This window comes from Planococcus citri, chromosome 4 (genome assembly GCF_950023065.1).
Source record: "Planococcus citri chromosome 4, ihPlaCitr1.1, whole genome shotgun sequence".
Taxonomy (NCBI): domain Eukaryota; kingdom Metazoa; phylum Arthropoda; class Insecta; order Hemiptera; family Pseudococcidae; genus Planococcus; species Planococcus citri.
In genome coordinates this window covers 47,851,447-47,872,292 of record NC_088680.1, presented here as the reverse complement: position 1 = coordinate 47,872,292, position 20,846 = coordinate 47,851,447, and the positions used below count along the sequence as shown (strand labels likewise).

At 31.3% G+C, this 20,846-nt stretch overlaps 1 protein-coding gene across 5 annotated transcripts; it reads left to right on the top strand.

The window, feature by feature from the left end:
- The first annotated feature begins 1,827 nt into the window (after positions 1–1,827).
- LOC135846005 (fatty acyl-CoA reductase wat-like) lies at positions 1,828–19,061 on the top strand. 5 transcript variants are annotated; one of them, XM_065364928.1, is made up of 11 exons: positions 1,828–2,069; positions 8,942–9,071; positions 9,179–9,272; positions 12,340–12,588; positions 12,702–12,850; positions 13,318–13,427; positions 13,812–14,004; positions 17,685–17,844; positions 18,147–18,271; positions 18,396–18,653; positions 18,772–19,061. In XM_065364928.1, exons 1-11 carry the CDS (start codon positions 2,048–2,050, stop codon positions 18,860–18,862), a joined length of 1,581 nt encoding a protein of 526 aa, XP_065221000.1. In that variant the 5' UTR covers positions 1,828–2,047; the 3' UTR covers positions 18,863–19,061. The 5 variants fall into 5 exon arrangements, with proteins under 5 accessions (XP_065221000.1, XP_065220997.1, XP_065221002.1 ...); XM_065364925.1 differs by lacking the exon at positions 1,828–2,069 and adding an exon at positions 3,639–3,681; XM_065364930.1 differs by lacking the exon at positions 1,828–2,069 and adding an exon at positions 7,728–7,984.
- Positions 19,062–20,846: the final 1,785 nt, after the last annotated feature.

The following is a 20,846-nucleotide window of genomic DNA, read 5'->3' as shown; positions in this document are numbered from 1 at the left end:
GATTTTTTTAATTTTTTAATTTTGAAAAAAGCTGGTCAAAAAACCACTCTTGAGGTGTCACTCTCAAAATCGGCTCAAATGTGAATAAACTCGTTAAACAGGTCGAGTGTAATACACAGCTCGATTTTTAGCTGCCCAACTGCATATTCATGGCTTCTGGAGCAAATTCAAAATTCTGGAGAAATTGAATAGCGCTGGAGGCTCCAGAATAGCTGGAAATGGATTTGGATTTGGGTAATTAATATTAGTTTTGGGATTTATTTTGACCATTTTTACTGATAGTAACTATGTACTTTTTTTTTAAAAAAAAGCATAAATCGCCAAAAACAGTCAATTTTGAATTTTTAAACGTTCGCCAAAAATCGAAAAATGAGCATGGGCTGCTGAAAATTTGGTTTTGGGGGTTTCAGACTATGCTCTTTCCTGAAATCGCGGTCCCGTTCAAATCGGAGTGTGACACCTCAAGAGGTTCCCTTGTCAGACAGCACCGTGATGCATTAATAACGCTAGATATGAATCGTTTTTCACGTAATAATTCGTATTTCTGCAATAAAAAAGTTCAAGACAGCTTTTCTGCCCGTCAATAAAATTAATCATTTTAATGAAAATTGGATACGTACATCACTGCTGTCTTGGTATTAATCAGCCACCTGGTACTCGTGCATTATCTATTAGGTAGGTTATTGATCAATAGATTTTTGGCATCCTTCAAAACACTTGCTCATGTAAATACGAACTATTGTTTTGTCGATATTTTACCTTCATTGAAGCAGTTAGTAATTACCTACTTCTAACGATCTTATATTTTTTTGTAAATAGGTGCCTATGTTTTTGATTTTACTAATTTCCAATATTTTTTTTTCTGATTTCAGGGTTCATACTTTTAACCAACGCTTTGAAAAATTACTTCTTCCAAATAACTCACATTAAATCAATTACCTACTATTTTTAAAATTCGCCAAAATGGTGGCTTTTTTCGTACTTTTGACTATTTTTAACTTGTTTCAAGACCGTTCGCGCTTTTGGACCTTGATTTTTAAAATTATCGTATTGTTTTTCGCAATTATCGGTTTCATGGAAATTTGTTTATTTTGCAAAAAAATTCGTATGTATTTATTCTATCAAAATTCTGCGTTTGTTTACGTCAAATCAAATTACATAAGCTTATCCTGAGAATATGGAACTTGAAAATACTCGTATTCCATTTCCAATTTGCCAAAAAAAAACAGCAACAACATCTCCATACTTATTATTTAGGCGTTCTTTCTTTGATATTATTTTCGCAAAAATGAATTCGAAGGTCTTCATAGTAGACGTACTTGCTCAGTACTTATCATTTAATTTATTTAATCAAAACCTAGCTAGGTACCGAAAATATTCTGGAAAAAATCCACACCTAATTACCTACACTTTATCCCTGATTCACTAAAATGTTGTATTCCTTAGTCAAAAATTTCGAGTCAATCACGTATGACGTAAGCATTGTAGGTATTTTGGGTATTACTTCGTAAACAGATACATACCTATTTACTGGAAACTGGTACGTAAATCACAGCTATGAACGGCAAAATGGAAACTTTGAAAGCTAATTGAGCAACTATTATTATTATGTATTACTCACCTTCGTTACAACAAAATCTAGTCTAAAATAATTTTCATAATTATAAAATTGACTATGGAACTAGAATTTACGAGTAAAATAATTTTAGAATTAATTCACATATTTTCGTTAACGCGTCACCGAACTCGTATAGGCCTAAGTTATAATTTTTTCTCTTTAAATCGTATCGTCGCGTAGGATATTTTGTATTAGAAATAAGAAATTTGTGTTTTCGTAAATTATATCACTCGAATGTGAGTTCACGTTTCATGCTGACAACGCATGAATTACCTAACCCGAAAGCGATATGTGATTTCCTTTTCTCTCAAACACTGCGGTGTATTCTTCAAGCCGCAAGATTCGCACCTAAATCTTTGAAGCTCGACGTATTGCGTTCCAAATCAATACCAATGAAAGTACAAGTTTTGCTGGATTTCACTATAAACCATGAGGTTGATAACTTCAGCGGGTAAGAATATTTTTATTAATAAAATACCTACTTGGTATAATTACCTGGTGAATTTGTTTCTACGCTTAAGTTTACTTATAGCTAAATATTTGAAGGTCAACTACTCGTACCAGCAGGCCTAGTTCTACGTAAGTAGATTATTCATTCTTTTAAAGAAACAAAATAAGGGAAACGTTCCCTGGAATTTTTGAGGGGAAAATCGTTTCTCAAGACACGAATCTGGGTAAAATATTTTTTTCGAAGACCTATCTATACAGGGTGTCTCATCATGGGTAAAACACTAATTATCGGTTCGAGAATCGATGCTTCCATTTGAATTTTTTACATTTTCTCTTCTTCTTTCAATGGTTAATTTTTTTATGATAATTTCTCGAGCTACTTGAAACTTGAAGCTTCGGTAAAATTTCATTAAATGCATTTCAAAAATGAAAAAATCTGAGTTCGATGAAAAATGCTTGCAAGATCTGAAACTTGCTGAGAAATATGCAAGAGATACCGCACCTATAGTTAATTTTATGGCATGAATGATGCAAGTAATATGTTTACAATTTATTTGGCCTTTTCTTGAAAATAAAGCACCCAAAAATAATTCAAATGTGCTGGATCCGGCACATGTTGGCATAAAATATTATTACGTAGGTAGATAGGTATCTTTGAATATAAACTGTGTAAAAATTCGATTCCTGGTCATTACCCTTCCTCCAGTTCGGATCTACCTCCAGGCGGGTGATTAAGAGCGGTGTGTTTTCGAACGTTGAATCGTATCGCAATTCGTAGGAATCTATACCTACCTATACCTAAGTATGGTAAGCAATCTACATACTCCGACAATTAAATCTTCGATTCGATTCGGGAAATACACAAGTTACGCTACGATACTTCTTAGAAACACAGATTTACGGTATGTTTACGTTGACTTAGGTTATTTTTCCTGGGTATTTTACACGTGACTTATGAATGAGTAGGTAGGCTATGACTATTTAGAAAATATTTCCAAATTTTTTGTTTTTTAATCCTTCGATTTTGTTTATCAATGGAAACATTCGGATGGAATTTAAGTATGTACCTGCTTACCTAATGCACAATTTAATTGAAAGTAAAAAGTATAAGCACCAAGTAAGTAGGTATAATGTACTGTATAGGTAGGTACCTAACCCATGCCCCATTACGATTAAATATCTTATTATCGGTGTCTTCGTAAAGTACATACATCTACATACGAACAAATACAAACGATAATTAAGCGAAATTTGAACATTATTCTAGATAACCAATCAGTCACAATACCTTATAATGATAAAAATTTCAATCGAATACAATTTCAAATGTCGTATTCTTTTTCGAGCGTTTTAATACGCGGTCGCGTTTAATCATTTGAGTGAAATTGTAGATCTGTTTTAGTGTGTTTATCGTACAAATCTAAATGTAGTTATTCGCGTAAGAAATTTTGCAACGAATCATTTTTTAAATCAAGTGTGAAAAAAATATCAATTAGTTCGAATGGATTCTAACAAATTACCTATTGCGTTAAATTATTAATCATCAGAATTATCGTTTCACGGCTCATTTACTCAACTGTTCAGAATGATTAGAATATTTCACGAGTTCGAAGGTAAGACAAAAATGTTTCATATTGAAGAAATGAAAATGTGATTTTTTACCTAATAACTTTCGAGTTGAATTATGTTACAATCTGTAATAGACTCGTCTACACATTGTAAAAGAGAGAACTTTTAAATTAGGAATGTAATTAATTAGGTACTAGGTATAGACAAATGAAAAAACCATTTGCAAGCAACATCTCGAAAGCTGACTTTTCAGCACGCTTTTCAGTTTTCATAGCCAATAATTTGTCGATGGAAACGGTTTTAAACATTTAAAATACCTTATTTTTGAAGGTAGTTGTCAGGAGGAAGGAAAGGAGGGGGAAGGAGAGGAATTTAATGTTAATATTCAAACAATTCATTTTTTAATTTCGTTACTGTGAAATTATGTTCTTGGTGTAACTAGATCCGGTATTCATTAAAATTTTGGTAGAAATCTTTTTTTTTCATACGTAGGTAGGTAGGTACCTATAAAAAAAATACTGGAAGTGAAATATGATTTCATCTTTGCATTATTTTTATTCTTCTCTTTTGTAGGTTATTTTCCATGATTTCCCACACAATATCAGTAATGTAATTGAACTTTCATGGATGAGAACTTCTTATAGTTCGACTTTTTTTCCTGGTTCAATGCTACGAATGGAATTATTGTTTAGTTTTCAAGGTCGTCGATCTTGCATCTTGCACTTCCTTAATCATATTATCAAAGTAACCAGTTGCTCAGATTCAGTTTATTTTTTCTTTTACTTTTTTTTTGTTGATTTTTATCAAATCACCTATCGTTTATGCAGTATGCAACTATGCATGCAGTCGTTTTCTATACATATGTAGTAGTAGACAAACTTGATCCATCTGGAGGTTCAACCTTGCTATTAGTCTAGGTAACTGGCCAAAGTTTCCATCTTGGCTAATGAATGCTAGATTTAGCATAATTTTTTTTTTTTTTTCATCTCTGTCCCAAAATATGCATTCAGCATCTGACATCTTGTTTTACATAATATTTTATTTCTCGTTTAGCTTCTTTAGCATCTAAACTTTTCTTCAAAAAGAGTCTGAAACGTAAAGTGACGAAAAATTGTCGAAAATGACAAAAAATTCATCATGGTAAAAAAAAAATATACACAGCATCATAAAAACTGAAAATCAGCATAAAAATTACTAAATTGGGCAAAAAGAAATGTATAAAATTATAAAGTTAAATGAAAAATGCTTAAAAATTTCTTAAAAATGGTAATTTAAAAAAAAATAGAAAATGCTTAAGAGTTGTTGAAAAATGGGGGTAGCAATTTTGAGAAAAAGCTCACAAAAATATTAAAAATACCTTGCTAAAATGTTGTTAAAATTAAAAATCATGCAGAAAAAAATTGATCAAAATTACAAAGTAATAAATGAAATGAAATTTGGCAAAAATTACATAAATATTTGATTGGTAATTTCATTCAAGCTGCAAAATCAGTATAAAAATGAAAATCACCAAAAATTCATGAAATATCCATGAATTTGAACAAATATTGATTAAAAATTTGTTAAAATTATACAAAAAAAGTTGAGAACATGACTGTAAAAGTTGATGAAAAAGTCTGAAATTTGAAAAAACTTCCACAAAAAGTGTCTGAATTAAGGGGGGGGGGGACATTGGAAATTACAAAAAACTGATGAAAATATTTTCAAAATGAAAAATAAAATTGGTCAAAAATTACATAAAGTATCACAAAAATGGCAAAATTACCAAAAAAATTAGGTACTGAAAATTACCAGAAACTTATGAATACTCGTATCTTCAAGAAGTTGAACAAAACTGCTTGAAAATTTGTTAAAATTATGGAAACCTCGGTAAAAAAGCGCAAAAATTGTAGAACTTCAGATAAATCTCAATAAAAAAATACCTAAAAAATGTTGAAAATTGATTAAACCCTAATTTAATTAAATATTTTTTGAATTACACGCTCCACAGTGGGCTGTGAGCACCCTCAAAACGGGCGTAATTCAAAAACTTATAATGAACCCTAAAAAAATGGTATAATGATACCCTCCCTTATGTTTTTGGGGTCGCAGAATACGAATTTGACAATATTTTTTTTGTAGGGGTGGGGGGTGAGGGGGTTAGGGGAGCGAAAAATTCAAAATTTGACTATAATGATGTGTGATATGTCGAAATGTATGTTTTTGAGGGTGTAGATCACGAATCTGACAGTGTTTTTTTCGTAGGGGTCAATGGTGGGGGCTGAGGGGGTGAAAATGTTTAAAAATTCAAAATTTGACTATAATAATGTGTGATATGTCGAAATGTATGTTTTCGAGGTTGTAGATCACGAATTTGACAATATTTTTTTCGTAGGGGTTAATGGTGGGGGATGAAGGGGGTGAAAAATTCAAATTTTGACCATAATGATGTGTGATATATCGAATTGTATGTTTTTGAGGGTGTAGATCACGAATTTGACAATATTTTTTTCGTAGGGGTGAATGGTGGGGGATGAAGGGGGTAAAAATGGTGAAACATTCAAAATTTGACCATAATAACGTGTGATATGTCAAAATGTACGTTTTCGAGGGTGTAGAAGGGGTGAAGGGTGGGGGATGAAGAATTTTCTATTGGGGAGCCGTCAAAGTCCCTGGAAGAAAAAATTTGTCACATTTCAACGAAATTCACCAAGATTTTTCACTATAATCGACTGTGGAGGTCGCGGGGGCACTTTAGGGCAAAAATGGCAATTAACATCTTGTAATACACTATCTTAAGTATTACCAGCCACTGGAATTTCCCGTGCATCTACGTGCAAAAATTTTTTCTATTGATATTTATGCAGCAGAGTAGGCAAAAAACGGAGTTTCAACGTAAATTATACCTCTATAATTACTTTATAACAACTAAAATCGAGTAAATTGATGAAAATTACTCACTTTTAGTTGAATTATTCATATTCGGTACATTTCGACATATCACACATCATTATAGTCAAATTTTGAATTTTTCACCGTTTTCACCCCCTTCAGCCCCCACCATTGACCCCTATGAAAAAAATATTGTCAGATTCGTGATCTACACCCTCAAAAACATACATTTCGACATATCACACATCATTATAGTCAAATTTTGAATTTTTCGCTCCCCTAACCCCCTCACCCCCCACCCCTACAAAAAAAATATTGTCAAATTCGTATTCTGCGACCCCAAAAACATAAGGGAGGGTATCATTATACCATTTTTTTAGGGTTCATTGTAAGTTTTTGAATTACGCCCGTTTTGAGGGTGCTCACAGCCCACTGTGCGCTCTGCTCAAATTATCTTAAAAACTGTAAAATTTGCATAGAAATTACTAAAAATTGTCAAAAATTGATGAAACCTCGGTAATGTTAAAGAAAAAATTGTCAAAATGTATACTTATTTGAAGTTGAGTAATTACCTTATGAATTATTCTTCTCATCGCTTACGTTGTTTTACAGAAACCATTTTTTCAATTAAATATGTATCTACGCAAACGAAACAACCCTAAGAGTTATGATTCTCCACCTAGTCAACATTGTTTTTCAAAAACTAGATACAATTTTTGTGGAACAAAGCATAGGTATGTTATTTAAAACGAAAAACAAATAAATCATAGAGGTCATAATTCTTCATGTGCTCGTAGGTACCGAACGTTTTTTTTTTTTTTTTTTTTTTTTTTTTTTCAAAAATTCTCCAAATAGAAATTATTAATTATAAATTTGAAAAAATCGCTTCAGACGTACGCCTATTTGTGATTTGAAAACGTACTTATGACAGAATAGCATCGTTCGAAAACTCGGAAGTATCGTATAGGTACCTACTACCTAGGTAGTCTTCATACACTAGATTCCCTTACACGATGTTTTTGCAATAAAAATGAATAAAATGCATTTAAATCATCTAATTCCTACACACGTTAAAAAAAATATATGTATGCCAAGAAATGCACACTGAGAATTTTTTCCAACGATTCGAAGTTGTTTACCTTTCGACTATAAGAAGTATGTTATGTTTACTAACATTTCGAATAGGTACACGAGTACATTACTCGTATAGGTAGGTATTAGGTGGACGATGACATTTGAAGTTAATTTCATGTCTCCATTAATAACACGGACATACTCGTATCGAGTGAAACATAAATATCATTCTGTTCGTAAATCTGAAATGACTAAATTCAAGCGTCCAACTGACGTGATTTTAATTAAAAACAACAATTAGGTGATAAATCACCCATTATCAGTGTATTCGCGGGTGTTAAGTTGGGTACATTTATCGGATATATCGTTTCGGGTGTAACGTTAAGTCGATCTGATAATTCGGTGAGTTGATTAAAAATTTTCTTTTAATTGAAATTTTTCGTATCCACGTGTTTCCAAGTGATACGTAGAATTTTCGCACGTTATGGTTTTACAAATGTGAATGAGATACGTTGTTGCAATATTAAATAAATGAAGTCCAAGAATTATGTAACAGGTAAACTTGCATTTATTTTTTTTTAAATACGTGATGGGGGTTTAAAAATATGATCCTGTGAGGATTGAAATAAATTGAAAAACTGCATCGTAGTGAACATATACGAGTAGGTACCTATTTATTAGTGTGGAAAAATTACTCGAAATTAATAAGAGCATCATTATCGTTGATAATTACGTAAGTTGTTTTCTATTTTTTTTTTTTTTTTTTTGTAGACAGGGTTATTTTAGTTCGAGTAAATTATGAAATAATTTTTTCGACCGACTCGTCCATTTAAACGAATCAGCAGCAGGTAGTTTCCCGGTAGTTCGCGTCATACCATCTTCCCTTTCGGATGATTAACATACGATACGTATTAGTAGACGTAAATAGTAAAATTCCATTCTCCTCAATTCTGCGGTTCAGGTTTATATTGTGCTTTTTCACGGTCTTCTCAGCAGAGTGTGGGTTCCGGGTAGTCCACGGTGGACATACGTACGATCATTGTGAAAATAGTCATTCATCTGTTAGATTTCGCGAACGTTGATTGCGAAAAATTAGCTATATCTTGGGATCAGCTCGCGATTAGATTTTTTTTCTTTTAATTTGGAATCGATTCAATTGTCTAAGGACCGGTTTCATTTAAATATTCGTGTAGTCAAATGGTGGATGTTTTTTTACTTTTTCATTTTAAATATTCCATAACGCGTTAGAAGGACATTTAAATACATCGTGTAATACATTCATTTAAATTCTCGTTCAATTCACGCGTTTAGTTCACACCGAAATCATTGTACTTGACTAAGCTGAATTTTTCCTCGCAGATTTGACAATGTCCGAGGGACAGAAGTTTGTACCCCAGCAAGACGTACTGACTTTTTACAAAGGATCGACTATTTTTGTAACCGGTGTTACGGGGTTTTTAGGGCATGTACTTTTATCAAAGCTTTTATGGTGAGTGAATAATTTTTCAAAGTATAATTATGTACCAAGCTCGTATATAAACGTGGTGATTTATTGGGTGTGTTTTTTTTCTCTTTCTTTCATGTGCTCGTCATTAGTTCGTGCCCGGATATTAAAAAAATTTATATATTGATTAGAGAGAAAAGAGGTAAAGATATATGGACCCGGTTTCAGGAGATTTTCGATCAACCGGTGAGTTTTTCTATTTTATTTATTTTTTAATCGCAGTGATGACGATGATTAAAAATTACGTATAGATAATATGGATTATTTTTTTTAACAAAGTGAATTAGTATAATCTTTTTTTAAAACATACATAGGTACCTACTTAGTGTATGAAAATTAACTTACGTAGAATCTGAAAGCATCTACCTGCTCACGAATTTTACGTAATATATATTAACACTATGTTGCGAATTAACTTTTTTTTTCTTCGGTTTTCGAGTAATACCTACCTCGATCTATTTAAAGAAAATTATATAAGTGATGGACGGAGAAATGAAATAGGGGTACTTGAATCCAATTGTAGGTTATCACTATCTTCAGTCTGTGCAGTTTTTATTGTCGGATTTACGATGCAATTTTTTTAATGAGTATTACTCATGGATAAGGAAAGATTATTCGTAAATACTTTGTGAATGGGTTTTTTACAAATAATTTTGAAATTTTCCTCTATTTTACATTTACTGACTATTTTCAACTTTTTGCTTTCGCCCCCTTTCTTCAAAAAATATGGTTCAATGTGATGAATATTTCTGTGTAGGAGCACAAGAGGAATGAACAAACATGGGTTAATATATTTTAATCGTAGGAATGATTTGTTTAAAATACCATAAGTAGTATGATTTAAAAAAAAAAAAAAAAAAAAAAAAAAACATCAAAATAGTAGTTTAAACAATTCAAAATTATAAAAAAATTTAAATTTAAATTGATAAAGTACCTAAGTAATTGGTATTTTTATTAGTGAATATTAGAAACTTGAATTTTGATGTTAAAAATTCATATACGTAAAAGTCTTTTGAAAACCGGAAACAAATTGTGAATGATACAACTCGTACCTATCTCTTGCAACCTGAAATATTTTGTCAAATAATGATGATCTCAAGGTCATTCCAAAACCAATGAAACTAAAATGTATAAAAATTCGCGAAAAAAGGTGAAGATAAAATTAGCCTTCATAACATTTCAAAGAATTGAAGCATTTGTCGATTTTTGAACATTTAGGTATATCTACTTATTCATGAATCATGATATCGTCGCTGGTACTATTTGATGATCTCAATGCCATTTTCTCGTGTAAATGTTGGTAATATGCAAGAATTATGAAAAAGGAAGGAACCGCTGGCATTTAATCAAACAAATAAATAATTACCTAGCTAATTTTATTAAACAGAAGCCATTTGTATGCAAATTATTGATGTACTTTTTTGAATTAATACGTATGATATTCGTCCTAGTATATGATCTGCGTATCTATCTATCGACCAAGTTTGGTTAAAAGTAATTCTAGTAACACATATTTTAAACATTAGATGCATTTTTGATGCACTTATCTGTCATCGAGTAATTCATTCTTTGAACCCACGGTGACTTTACCTACTTGATATTTTTTTTTTCAAAACCGAGGTTAAAATAGTTATAATATGAATGATTTTAAAACTAACCTACTCCATTCAGGAAGAAAGTTATTTTATTTTTACTCTACTCCTCCCCCCTTCTTATAAAATTATTTCTTGTTATAGAAAATTGATTTTCACCAAGTGCTACCTCAGAGCAAATGGCTCATAACAGAACTACAAGCTCTCAAAACAGGAATTACATAAATAAATTTGAATTTCAAACGTCTATTATTTTTGTTGAGTCTATTGTAACAAAAGATAACTCTGAAAAAATGCCATATTTTTTGAATATCCAATCAGGGAGCTTCAAGTTGAATGAAAATTACTCAAGTAGGTACAAATACCTACCTACTGACAAATAAATCTCTCGAACTGACACCAGTTTAAGGCCATTGCTTGATATTTAGAGAATTTTTGAAAAACGTCATCATGGCTGGTTGTTAATCTTAAAAATTAAAAGGGCAAACACAATTTGGAAAAAAAATTTTCAAAGTTTAAGGCAGGAATCCCTGAAATACATAGATCGATACGAATTTCATTTCAATCCTCTCAGCTCAAAAACAACATATTTGGGGCCTTTCTGAAACCTTTCAGCAAGTTTTTAGTTTTATCCAAAAATTTAAAATTATTCTAGAAAGGCCAACAGTGAACTATATCGTCAGCAGAAACACCCAAAAAGATAAAAGATGACTCTAATCAGCACCAACTGAGCCTATGAGCAATAAAGTTCATTTTCTGACCTTCCCAGGGTGATTTGGAATTCCTCGAAAAAATTTAAAACTTGCTGGGAGGCTTTAGAATGATCTAAAAGTAATTATGTTTCATAATTAGGAGAGTCGAAGTGAAGAAAAATTCTCCAAAAATCTCAAAATGGATTTTGGATCTCAAAATTCTAGTTATATGGTAGTTTCAGAATATTCTCTTTCGATCTAGTTTGGTTTGGTTTTAACCGGAACGAGTCAGAAGTGATTCGGTAAGTTTATAAACATAAATCTAGCGACTCAACAAATTTTTCCCCAACTGTCTTTTTATTTTACAAATCTTGGCTAATCTTCAACTACATCGTTTAAAATTCAGGCAAATAGGTATACTTAAAGTAAATTCTATGATACATTGTTCTGAAATTTGTTTTGTTTTTAAATCTGAATAAACACGTTTCTGTTAATTTTTCGCTCTATTAGCAGCGTTCAAGGACATTGACCTACTATGATTTTTTCCACGAGTACCACCTTAGGTTTAATCTTCAAATGATTAATATGAATCAAATCTAGAACGACTGATTTTTTTGTTCTTCTTAAAAAGTTGTTTAAGTATTTAAATTTTTTTTGTTTTTTTTTTAAACGTTATGCGTTGACTTGTTCAATTTTTTTTTTTTTGAGTAAGTACTTTGAAGTAGTAAACTCTTCAATTTCCACGTTAATAATTTAAAAAAAAAAAATATTTAGAAGCTAAAGAAGTTGTAGATAAGCAGGTAGATATTCTCATTGAAAATTTACGTCGATTGAAGGAGGTAGGGGGAGGGAAAGGCGATATTCTTCAACACCTCAAATCCAAAGAATTCAATCCTAATTTTATGAATAAGCTACGTACGTAAAATATATTTTCAAGTATGCTCAATTTATCAAATCTCTCGTTTGCAGGTTTTCGAAAAAGCCAAAAAATGCTGCCCAGATTACACCTCCATTGTAACGCCGATCAGAGGCGACTGTCTAAAACCAAATTTGGGTATATCCGACACAGACCGAGATCTCCTCCAAGAGGAAGTCAACATCATTTTCCACGTAGCCGCCACTGTACGCTTTGATGCACCGCTACGAGATGCTGTATATATTAATATTCGATCTACCAGTGATTTATTGGACATCGCAAAAGGCATAAAAAACTTACAGGTAAACATTTGGCCACGTAATAAAATAAATTTACGAGTATATTATATAAGTACATGTCCTTCATTTTTCAATACCAGTAGTATAATAAACGTATTAATAAATTAATATTTCAGGTATTCGTTCACGTCTCAACGGCATTTTCCTATTGCGCCGAACACAACACCATTGAGGAAAAAGTATACGAGCCTCCGATGTTCCCTCAAAATATTTTATCAATAGTTGACCATTTGAATGATACGATTTTAGATAGAATCACCCCCAGGTAATTGTTAATCCATTTATTTTATTTTTTTATCGATAATTATCGAGTACTTCCTTGACATGTGTTTGGACCTCAGGGTCACGAAATGTGATTTATTTCATTTTTTCTCAAAGTTGGCGAATTCAACTCATCATATTCCTCTTTAAGATTAAAAATATTCTGTTTTTAAAAAATTAAAAAACACGAAAATATTTCAATTCGGTTGAATGGTAAAGAGCACATTCAAAATAATTTTTCTGTTTTGCTTCTTTTTACCAAAAAAAAAAAAAATGAACTTGATTATAAAATTTTCATTTTATGGTACTTATTTTTGATTTCCTTCTGATAATAAAATTGAGATATACTTACCTGCATTTTGATTCAAGGTCATTCATGAACCAAATCTCTTTGTGTGAGAGATTTGAATTTTTTGCAGTAAATTAAGCAAAAAAATTACTCACTTACAACCTATTTTGAATAATTTGCAGGTTACTGGGACCATATCCAAATACGTACGTTTTAACCAAAGCAATTGCTGAAAGTTTATGTTTGCATAAAAACACCGGCATACCTATAACTGTTTTCCGGCCAGCAATAGGTAAGTAAGTTAATATACACGAGTTTAATACGCAGGTACCCTAAAGGCGCCTATATTTCGCATAAAAGTTGGGTTATTTTCATTACAAATGCTATAAAAGGTGTTACAATAAAATTAATCATACGTGCAAGGTCATCGCACCTATTTCTATAAAATTTTTCCAAGCTGCTAATTGACGAATAATAGAATTGAGAATTCGTTTTATCCTTATTTTTTTTTATCGGTTTTCGTGCAAGTCACGCGATATTCCGAGTAAATCGTGCCAATCGGTGATCAATAAGTCGAATGTTTTTATAATAAATCAGAAAAAATTCACGCGAGCTCCTGTAACATACTAAATTATGATACCTTTTTGAACGATCGAATTTCCTCTATATGTTTCAGTTATATCCACAGCAGAGGAACCAATTCCCGGATGGATTAATAATACGTATGGACCTACTGGCATCGTCGCTGCAGCCGGTATAGGACTTTTAAGAACACTTAACGCTGATAAAAACTGTAAAGCCAATGTTGTACCTTGTGATTACGTTATCAACGCCATGATAGCTGCTGCTTGGTATACGGCTGAAACCTGGTTAGTACTTTGGACAATTTTTTTTTGTTTGATTAAGTGTCGAGAACGGTTTAAGTAATACTTACCTACATCTGAAAATAAATCCCAAAAATTAAGCACGAACATAGATCAGGTGTGAAATTAGAACCATAAATTTTAAGTGGACTTAAATCCACATCAAATTGTTCAATGAGACCGCCGAAGTAATCGGTATAGCCTATACGTGCATATCGTGGGAATTGTAATTAATTAAACCGGTTAATTACCCGTGTATTCTTTTCGAATGGATTTGATTATTAATTTATTTACTAAGCTCGCGGTCGCATTCGCAGCTACAAAAGTGACGCTGGCGTTGACCTTTTCAAGGAGTTCGAAATTTTACGTCTGGACGTACCTACCTACCTGCCTATCTATCTGCATTTAGCATGTGAGATTGGCAAAATTTAAGGATAACGGGTGGCTACTTCATTGCATCTTTGATAATTATAGAAGTGGGAAAAAAAAGAAATAATGTATTTTATTTATGTGCCTGATAAAGTTTTTCTACACGGTTTTTAAATACTCTTAAGATGGAAAAAAACAGTTTTTCTAAATTTTTGCCAACTAAAAACACAGAAAAAAACACGTAGAATATCGTCTATCGTTCGTCTTACTTTTCATTAAAGATTGTAGTCACTATTCAGAATTCACACCAGAACTGTAGGATTGTGAGACAGGGGAAGGGGGATTGAACATTTTGGAAATTCCAGTGACCTAATTACTCGCCGTTTTACCGAAATTGGTTTCTAAAATTATGAAATCGTTGGAAAAATATTCGGTTTTGGAAAAATGCTGTGCTAAAATGCTAAGTTAGTTCGAAAAAGCATTGCATTTTGAACTTTTAAAGTGTTTTGAAATTTTCAAAAGTTGAAAGTTGAAATTGTCAAAAGTTGAAAGTTGAAATTGTCAAAAGTTGAAAGTTGAAATTTTCAAAAGTTGAAAGTTGAAATTTTCAAAAGTTGAAAGTTGAAATTTTCAAAGTTGAAAGTTGAAATTTTCAAAAGTTGAATGTTGAAATTTTTCAAAAGTTGAAAGTTGAAATTTTCAAAAGGTGAAAGTTGAAATGTTCAAAAGTTGAAAGTTTGAAATTTTTCAAAAGGTGAAAGTTGAAATTTTTCAAAAGTTGAAAGTTGAAATGTTCAAAAGTTGAAAGTTTGACATTTTTCAAAAGTTGAAAGTTGAAATTTTCAAAAGTTGAAAGTTGAAATTTTCAAAGTTGAAAGTTGAAATTTTCAAAAGTTGAATGTTGAAATTTTTCAAAAGTTGAAAGTTGAAATTTTCAAAAGGTGAAAGTTGAAATGTTCAAAAGTTGAAAGTTTGAAATTTTTCAAAAGGTGAAAGTTGAAATTTTTCAAAAGTTGAAAGTTGAAATGTTCAAAAGTTGAAAGTTTGACATTTTTCAAAAGTTGAAAGTTGAAATTTTCAAAAGTTGAAAGTTGAAATTTTCAAAAGTTGAAAGTTGAAATTTTCAAAAGTTGAATGTTGAAATTTTTCAAAAGGTGAAAGTTGAAATTTTTCAAAAGTTGAAAGTTGAAATGTTCAAAAGTTAAGTTTGAAATTTTTCAAAAGTTGAAAGTTGAAATTTTCAAAAGTTGAAAGTTGAAATTTTCAAAAGTTGAATGTTGAAATTTTTCAAAAGTTGAAAGTTGAAATTTTTCAAAAGGTGAAAGTTGAAATTTTTCAAAAGTTGAAAGTTGAAATGTTCAAAAGTTGAAAGTTGAAATTTTTCAAAAGTTGAAAATTGAACTTTCAAATTGAAAATCCAAGTTTCAAAATGGGGTTGTAAGTGGGAGCTATACCATAGACGATTTCAATGAAACGTCACAGTGACGTCACTTGACGGACAGCTGTGCTGTGATTGGTCGGTTTCATTATCAACAAACAAATTTGGCCCTCGATTAGCATTAAGTACGTTAAATGGGGAATTTGAAATCTATAAAGAAATGAGGAAAACGCTTGTTAAATTCGGATTCTGCGTTGAAAAAGACCCTAATATCATACAACCTTTCTCATAATTTCTTTATAGATTTTAAATTCCCCATTTAACGTAATGTTAATCGAGGGCCAAAAACGTTGTCAAAAGCGCTTTCGCTACACCATTAGCCAATCACGTTGCAGCTGTCCGTCAAGTGACGTCATTGTGACGTTTCATTGAAATCGTCTATTTAAAATTCCAAAAAAAAAACCATAAATCTACCTTTTGATACTTTTTTGTAAGATTTAATTTTCGAGATGGGATTTTTTAATGGGAGGGGAGCACCCCTCACACAAAATTTTGGCAACACTTTCAAAAAAAATCTGGGGCATGTGATATATCGAATTGTATGTTTTTGGTGACGCTAAACACGAACATGACGTCAGATTTTTGATTGGACCCGATCCATGGCCCCCAGTTGGACTTTTACCTATTTGAGGAGGTTCCGGGGGGCCAGGGGTGAAGTCAATTTAAAAAACCACGTCTATATTCGTGTTCAGCGATGCAAAAACATACTATTTCATGTGTCACACGAATGAACCCATTTTTTCGACTTCTACCCGCTTTGGAGAGGTGCTGGGGGCCGTAGATGAGGTCCAATCAAAAATCGGACGTCATATTCATGTTCAACGTCACCAAAAACATACAATTCGGTATATCACATGCCCCAGATTTTTTTGGAAGTGTTGCCCAAGTTTTAGGGCGGCGGTGCTCCCCCTCCATTAAAAGATCCCATCTCGAAAATTATTGAATATTTCGAAAAAGCATCAAAAGGTAGATTCATGGACATTTTTTCAGAATTTTTAAATGATATAGCTCTCACTTACAGCGCCATTTTGAAATTTGAACTTTCTATTTGAAAGTTCAACTTTCAACTTCTGAAAATTTCAAAACACTTTAAAAGTTCAAAGTTCAATACTCTTTCGAACTATGAAATCAGTTTCGATCAAAGTATCATAGCTTTGGAGTAATGCGCTGCTGAAGTTGAGTACCTCGAGACAATGTGAAAATAATTTAAGCCCCCCCACCCACCCACTCCCTGAGGGGGCTGGGACCAAACTGATCGCAGGTTTCTTACTTATTGGGTGGGTAAACATTGTAAAAAACTTGAGTGAAATCGAAGGACATGACTCAAAAACGTAGGTCGAATTGAGGTGGAATGACCCGTTTGGCGAACTTTCAAAACTCTGTTGAAGGCTCTAGAACTACTCAAAATGGCTCGAAGCCATCTCCAATCAATTCAAGAGGTTGAAAATAGGATACTTATCAAATTTCAGTTTTCTGGCTCAATTTGGTAAAATTTTTATTTTCTGGCATTTTTGGGCCAAAATTTGATTTTAAAAAATTCGCCAAAAATCGAAAAATGCAGCTTTGATACTGAAATGTTGGCTGGTGATGTATTTCTCGTTGCTCTTTCGATTTAGCTTTATGACTGGGATACTTCTCTATCTAAATTCATTAGAATTTTTTCAACATTTTCAGAAAAAAATCACAAATTTATGCCAATTTTTTGTTGTTGAAAATTTCGGCTTGATTACCCATGCATGGAAGAAGAATTCGCAATTTTTCATAATGTTTAAAATACTACTCCTTACCTTACCTTATTACTTTCCAACATCCACCTCACAATCGCAACTCGATTCATTAATTTTTATGCATATGTATTTTGTTTATTTTTTAAATTCAGGAAAACGTTTAAGCAAAACACCTCAGACGAAGACCCTGCTAAAATGCTCCGAGTACCAATATTCAACTACAGTAGCACAGAAACAAACAACTCTCTAACGTGGAAAGCATTCATGGAAGGCAACGAGAAGTTCGAACAAGAAATACCATTTTCATATTCGGTGAGTTATTGAAATTATATAAATCAACGCAGACTTCTGCCTATATACTTCCAAGTATACGCACTAACCATACCTGTGAAAAACTAGGCCAATGTGTTAATTCAAAAAAAAAATCTAAAAAAAAAACGAATTCGTGTTGATTCATAAATTTATAAAATTTCCCGCAGATAGCTGCGTCTCATCGTATACTCGAGCTTTTGCTCGTGAATATACGTTTAATGAAAAGCTATCACGTCAAAGTGACGTAAAACGCTTTTACAGCTGCATGCAGTACGGTAATTGTTTCTGTTTTCGATTTACAGATGTGGGCATATTCGTTAACTTTGAACAAGTATAAATTTGTGCATCAAGTCTATGTGATCTTCCTTCATTTACTACCTGCTTTGATAGTTGATAGTATAGCGGTTTTATGTGGTAAAGAACCAAGGTACACATTATGCTCAGTTTTATGTCCTTTTTTTCTTTTTTTTTTTACATAAACGTCGCGTCATTTTCATAAAATTTTATCCAAGCATGCATATAACAATGATAATTTTCTTTTCCTTGTGCAGATTATGGGAATCGTATCAAAAAGTTCATAAATTAACCAATGTTATTTCATACTTCAGTACAAGACAGTGGATTATACCTCATGAAAATGTGAAAAAGTTATGGAATTGTTTGTCGCCTGGCGATAAACAAATATTTCAGTTTAATCTGGAAAATCTAGACTGGAAAACTTACTTCAAAAATCACGTTTTCGGAATACGTACATACATAATAAAAGATAAGGAAACGACTATTCCGTACGCTTTGAAGAAAAGGAAGAAGTAAGTTGGATTTTATTTTATATCATCGCACGTACTGTAGGTACCTATTTTAATTCACGTACCGAGTACGCGACCATACTTACGTACTAACTTTAATCCCTGTTTGTTTTTCTTTCAGATTAATTTTCACTCATTACGCTGTGATTAGTCTATTTCTTTGTTTAATTAGTTATTTTTGTTTGCGTTTACTTCAAGTTGTGTTTAAATGATACCGATTTATCGCGTATGTATGTGTCTATACTTTGTATTTATGTATAAATTTTTTTTTATTGGCGCTGTCGTGTTCAAATTGATCACATTTTTTACGTAATTTCATTTTAGTTTATTTAATGATGTCTTCGTATTGTTTCTTGTTCTTCTTTTTTTTTTTTTTTTGTTCATAGTAAATGAATAAATGTTTATCATTTACCGTAGCTTTTAATCTGTTAAAGAAATTTTGAAGTCAAATGATTGACGTTGCAGAAGTGACTAAATTTTCCTTCAAAAAAGAGGATGCAGATCATCTGGTTTTGAAGCATACCCTCCTCCTGTGCTCTTTAAATTCATCCAATAGATAAATTGAAGACGGATCATCAGTTTTTTTTCAGAAACTTGATTAGGTATGAAATGTGCTCTTTAATAGATTCGATTCAAAGTTTTGAGCACGATCTTCTCTCTATATTTCACATGAGCTTCCAAGTTTCTTGATAAATTATCATCAGAAATTTTGAAAAAAAAGTGAAAATCTGGAAAAAAGTTTGCAACTTTATAAAATATTATAATATTGAAAAAAAATGATAAAAACTAATTTCAAATGAGGATGACATAAAAATTATTTAAAAAAAACAAGAAAAGGGCAACTAAATATAAAATAACAGTAAAACTAGAATTTGTAAAAAATAAAAACAAAAAAAACACAAAATTCAAGTACCCACATAAAAACCCTGGAAAATGAAGTGGAAATTCATTTAAAAATTGCACAAAATATCAATAAAGCCTATTAATACCAGCATCCAGTAAGAAAATCGACACGATTTTACAATAAAATTGTTGAAAATTAAGTGAAAACTTGAAACTTTGAAAGAATTGTGGTCAAGATTGTATAAAAACATTGCAAAAATTATTTGAGAACTCAAAAAATGGCGAAAAATGGCAGCAAAATTATTTTGATAAAATACTGCTAGAATTTCAGAAAATGTTTTTAAAATTGCTCAAAGCTGTTGGAAAATTAAGAGGATTGGAATGACAATGAAAAAATTGCCTGGAATTATCAAAAAAATAATAAAATTAGGTACTTGAAATGGTTTAAAATGAAAAAAAAGATTGTTAAAATGTCAAAATTGTACGAAAAATTAAAAAATTCTCAACATTTGAAAAAATCAATCTAGAAAATTTATTGAAAGTGAAATGAAAATTATGAAATACGAAAATATTATACCTACAATATTGATTAAAATTTACCAAAATTGACCAGCAAATTTGTTTTAAAAAAATTTAAAAATTAATGAAATGTGATTAAAATTACACAAAATGCTGTAAAATTTGTTCAAAATATTTTTGAAAATACATAGGTACAAAATCAATAAACGTAGGTTAGAATGGACTCAAAAATTGCAGAAAATACTAAAAAGAAAATTTGTGCAAATTTAACAGAAATAGGGCAAGATTTTTGGCTTAAATTGTTCAAAATCTCATTTAAAAAATAACAATGCCATGCTAAAATTTCACAAAATTGAAGGGAAAAATGGTTTTTAGGTACCTACAAGAAAACCATTGAAAATAAAGTAAAAATTAATTGAAAATATTAGGGGAAAAAGCACTAATTATATCCACAGAATTTCCTAAAATGAACTGAAATCTAACATTATTGAGAAGATTGAAAAATTGATGAAATTTTTTGAATTTTTTACTTCATTTCTTCGCATATTAAAAAAATATAAGTACATTTGTGGTTCCTTCGAAAAATTTTCAAAATGTTACAACAAACTTTTTGAAATTTTTCCTCAAACTATTTTTACTTTTTCATTTTTATTTCTTCAATGTTCATATACTTTTTTGTGTTTCACTCTTCTTCTCTCTTTTTTTTTTGTTTCACGAACGTATCTATCTGAGCTTTGTTTTAGCCTTCTTTTGAAAAACTTCCAGCCTTAAAAACATATCCCATCGTGATGAATCAAAATAATATAAAAAAATTTTCAAACATGCCTAAAAAAA